The sequence below is a fragment of the Nylanderia fulva genome, unplaced genomic scaffold (genome assembly GCF_048542155.1).
Source record: "Nylanderia fulva isolate GAGA-0341 unplaced genomic scaffold, ASM4854215v1 Scaffold277, whole genome shotgun sequence".
NCBI lineage: Eukaryota > Metazoa > Arthropoda > Insecta > Hymenoptera > Formicidae > Nylanderia > Nylanderia fulva.
In genome coordinates this window covers 52,168-57,130 of record NW_028190344.1, presented here as the reverse complement: position 1 = coordinate 57,130, position 4,963 = coordinate 52,168, and the positions used below count along the sequence as shown (strand labels likewise).

At 38.0% G+C, this 4,963-nt stretch overlaps 1 protein-coding gene and 1 pseudogene across 1 annotated transcript; one reads left to right on the top strand and one right to left on the bottom strand.

Annotated features, from left to right (window-relative positions):
- On the bottom strand, nucleotides 1-1,116 carry LOC146722757 (uncharacterized). Its single transcript, XM_085483896.1, has one exon. The coding sequence runs from the start codon at nucleotides 1,114-1,116 to the stop codon at nucleotides 1-3; it is 1,116 nt and encodes a 371-aa protein (XP_085340022.1).
- Nucleotides 1,117-1,386: 270 nt separating this feature from the next.
- On the top strand, nucleotides 1,387-4,841 carry LOC146722756 (uncharacterized; annotated as a pseudogene).
- The last annotated feature ends 122 nt before the right edge of the window (nucleotides 4,842-4,963 follow it).

The window sequence follows — 4,963 nt, the reverse complement described above, 5'->3', positions numbered from 1 at the left end:
TTACCGATCGCATATAAATTTTTTACATTTCTTTTTGCTCAGCTGTGAGCTCACGAGGCGAGACAGATTTTTTATCAAAACAAAATGCCCGACGCTGTTTTCGTCTTCCACGTACAGCAGATTGACGTGCCTGTCCTTCTTTTTTTCCAAAAGACGCAACGGGACGATGTTCTCGTTCTCGATGATGTACACATTCACGGCGATGTTGTTTGCAAGTTCAAACTTTTTAATTTGATTCACAGTCACTGGAAACTCAATGTTTTGGAGATTCAGCACTGTGGTGTAATGCGGATAGGAGGATTCTCGTTCCATATGTCTTTCAGCGGGGTACAGAGCGGCTACTACTGACCATGCGAAACACGCATTGTCCGCTGATAGCACATTAACAACCGCTCTTTTTACCATAATTTTTTGCGGTAATTTGACATGGCATCCAGCGCGCATAGGATTATACTTGTTGATATTTACTGTCAAATCTATTATCCGCGACAATGCCCAGCCGCTATCGCGTTCCTGGAACTCTTCTAGCGATGCTAGCGTGGGCTCGATTACGCGGCGCTCGTACCACTCGCGTACATCGGACGTGCGAAAGAGTTCAAAGTTTCTCGTATTAATACTTTTATTGGCACGCTTGTCACCGGACACAAATTCGCCGTTGAAAACAGTGTTCACTTTTACACTGATGTGTCTCTGCAGCACATTCTCCATGTTCTCGACTACAATGTCTGCTGCATTTTCCAAAAACTGACGCGGTTCGATATAGTCGACGTTAATTACCGCACCGGTAAGTATACGGCTATCGAACGCCGTATCGATCTCGCGCCAAACGAGTCTTTGCGCGTTATTGCCGCCGCCGCTGCCACTAGGTATGGATCCACCACTAAACATGGATTCACCGACATACTGTCTCTGCAAGCGCACCTTCGCACCCTCGAGTCGCGCTATTCTCGCCACGAGAGATTGCCTATGTCCAATCGAGAGACGCGGACGCTTGGCACGGCTGCGTTCTTCCAGCTCTTCGATAAATTCTTCGCACTCTTGCAGCCATCCGAAATATTCGCCCAAGGTGCCGACTTGGCGGGAACGCTCCAACAGGTCGCGCTCAATGTTCTCCATTTTTATGTCTGGCACTTTTTCACACTTTTAACCTCAGCCTATTTTCGCTGACATTCGCTGCAATCCCTGATCATCGGTGCTGGACCGTCAATATGCGTTCGCATCCACGGCCGATTGTAATGTTCGAGGCAGCGACGATATGTCTGAACCTCCGGATCCGTCTTGATATGCTCTGGAAGCTTGTCCCACAAATGCTCTACGAAATATCCACACTTTTGTAGTAAAACAATCTTCGGAATATATTGTAACTGTTCGGCACTTAAACTGAGAATGTCGGAAGCACTTGATAGCATGACAAACATCTTGAATGAAGAGAGCGTGCGCTCGCCAGTGGTACTATGGCCCGGCAGCGGCATCGGTCCTCGTTATATATCCCAATCAACCCTTTGTTCGTCAACGTACGAACGAGAAAAATTTAGATGACGTAAATTTTCGGCGCTTGTTTTGTTTATAAATTCCTGCAGCCGCTGGTTATCGGCGCTGGTATTTCTTAGAAATATACGTATAGATCATGTATCAACCCCCTTGATTGTCGGCGTATGCCAAGCGGTGGCCCTTCTTAAAATTTGATTATCTTAGATTTTCAGAGAACTGATTGTCGGCGCTCGGATCCAAGCGGCCCTTCTTAGAATTTAATTATATTTCTTAGAAATATACAGATAACGTATGGGGGAAGAAACGCAACCCCCTTGATTGTCGGCGCATGCCAAGCGGTGGCCCTTCTTAGAATTTGATTATATTTCTTAGAAATATACAGATAACGTATGAGGAGAAGAAACGCAACCCCCCCCCCCTTCCCCCGATTGTCGGCAGCCCTTTTGTAATAGATATTGTTTATCTTTTGTTTATAAACATAAACGTATGAAGAGAAGAAACGCAACCTCCACCCCCCCCCCCCCCCGATTGTCGGCAGCCCTTTGTAATAGATATTGTTTATCTTTTGTTTATAAACATAGATAAGCTTATCTGCTGATAAGACCCCCCCGCCCGCGTGACGTCATACCCCCTCGCCCCCGAAAATCCCCCCGCCCCGCACCCCCCTCAGAGGACTCGGGTTAGAACCCCCCTAGTATTCCTACTGACTGTTGGCAAAGTCGCTATTACGCGTTTTCCAAGGTGTTTATAATATTGGCTGGAATATGGTCATATCATACGATCGGTATTAAGTGTCTGATCTTCGTGGCAGTATTTACGTTCTCTTTTAGTATTGTTGTACCCCAGATACTTCTCATTGCACCTTTAGTATATGGCGTATGGCGTTCAAAGCGCTCTTGTTACACATAAAAAGTTATTAAAAATCATGTATAGAGAAAATTAATTGCACATTTTTTTTCATATCCCAATTTTGTCGATATAATCCGCGATATTTATTTAAACATAGACGCTATATCTATTACATGCAACCGACATCAACAACATATTCGAAGGTGTGCCGTCGTTGATGATCATTCTACTAACTAGTTATCAAGTAGTATTTATGACGATATACAGTGAAAAAGTAGGTAGATTGAGATTGCATGCAAATTTAGTCGTGCAATTAACGTCGTATTGCACTTGATGTGGTTTTACATAAGAAAAAAAACGCAGGAAATGTATACTTATATAGGTAAGAACCTGTTTTAAGACAATGGAGGAGGACTGGCTTTTGCTGAACACGGAGACTGAAAAAACTATTTTACAACGGCATACTAAATACGGACAATATCAGACGAAAGTTTATGCGAGTATGTATTGGTAGAATCGGGAAAAATTCATAAAGATATTACAAATTATGTAACTGAAAAAATTACATTTTTGGGAAAATGCTTTTATGCTTTATGCATTTTTATACAGATGCTCATTAAATGTTATTAATTATAGAAATTTCGAAATATGAAAGAAACTCAAAAACTCTTTCCATTCTTATTTTTATTACATATCCACTCTTTTAAAAAAAGTTGAAAGAATGTAACAATTTGTATTTAATTTATTGTATTAACTTTAGTCATTTATATCATAGGCAATTCTCATTCCTTTAATATATGTTGCTTATATAAATTTATAGTAATCCTCTTTTTAACGCCATTGAGTTTTATTCTTAAACCTACCATACTGACGATAATGGAAAAAAATATAGAGAACGTAACAATGCCACCGTTGTCGAAATTGTCCTATCAACTTGAGTACAACGCGAAAATGGAGCAGCACTTTTATTTCTTAATGCTACACAGTTCTCTAGCTGTATTGTCTCATTCCTTGATTGCTGTCGCTGTTGATAGCTTCTATTATGCTTTGATCCAACATGCTTGCGGAATGTTCGCAATTATTGGGTAAGAATATTCAGAATCAAATGACGACTCGATATTGCAAAATTGAAACAAGAGTATCTTGCGCCAACACTTGAACACGCTTCTAGACACGTGCTGGAGAACATTGGCAAAAATAATGACGCCAATTTTCGTCTAGAGGTACAAAGAATCGATGATAACAATTATGACGCCGCACTGGACTGCCTACGTAGGCATCTTCATGTAGTAGAGTACATGTTAATCGCTTAATCTTCTTTTCTTTTTCTCTCTCTTTCCCTCTTTCCATCTTCCTAATCTTAATTATTAATTAAATAAATAATGTTTGCTCCAAATGAGAATTTTTCATTATTACTTGTAAATTACTTGTAACACATTGAGATTCGTGATTTTGCAGATTTGTCGAACAGATCGAGTTCTTATTTGCAAATATGTTTCTGGTCTGTCTTTATTCAATACTTTCTAGCACTGTATCCGGTATACAGGTATGACTTGACCTTTATCTTTGCAGCAACAAAAAGAACATATCAACAGCTGTTAAAAAAGGAAAAAGACAGTATTTCAATTTGGAACATAATTTCATTATAACATTGCATATGTGTCTTTTAAAATTAATTAACCTTAATTAAAGTCGAAGACAAAAAAACTTTGATTTTTCTAAAAACTTAAATTTGTCTTCCAGGTGATGGTGAATTTAGACAATGGAGACAGTATTGTAGCACCTGTGTCTTTCTATTTTGCACAATTCTTCCATCTCTATCTATAATTCTGGCAGGCTCAATTTCTATTGGATTACAGCGATATTCCGTATAAGTCTATGTTAGAATTTCTTTGAATATCTTTGAATGCGTTTATCGTCAATTATTTTTAATTCATATTTTTTCGTAAGGCGCGAACACTTACGTCACGATTCAGTATTTTTTGTTAAATTATCAGAAAATCCTCTTGTGTCCTTCATTGCGAAGCATAACGCTTATAAATATAAGTTTTATTGCTAGTTTTTATATCTAAAATAATATGAATCTCATTTTGCATTATAGTTGCAAAAGAAGATGGTACTATACTTCTCGAAGATGTAGAAAGATCTTTCTTCTAATTTTAAGCAGAACTATGTCGCCCTGCAAAGTAACTGCTGGCAACATCATGCCCTTATCAATTGAAAATTTTGGAACGGTAAAGTAAAATTGTACATTTGTATATATTGTACAATTAGTTATATACATAACATTTTGTAATTATCACGCAGAAATAAATATTTTTATCGGCTCTCAATATAAAGAATATAAATATGATGTTTTCTAAATCGGCCAACAGAGCCAAAGCACGAAAAATTATTTTGTAATTATGTTAAAGAATATATGACGAGAAGTTTGATATTTTTTAAAGGTTTTGAAAACATCGATGTCTTATTTTACGGTACTACGTTCTTTCCAGAATTAATGTTATCATATTGAGAGAAATAGTCGTTAATTATACATAATTATTTTTAATATAATGTTATTACACATAAAATTTTTTTTTATATTTTGTCTCATTGTCTTCCTAAAAATGAAAATCAGACT

What these genes read in the sequence shown, in the direction of transcription:
- LOC146722757 (XM_085483896.1), bottom strand. Translation starts at nt 1,116, where the DNA reads ATGGAGAACATTGAGCGCGACCTGTTGGAGCGTTCCCGCCAAGTCGGC.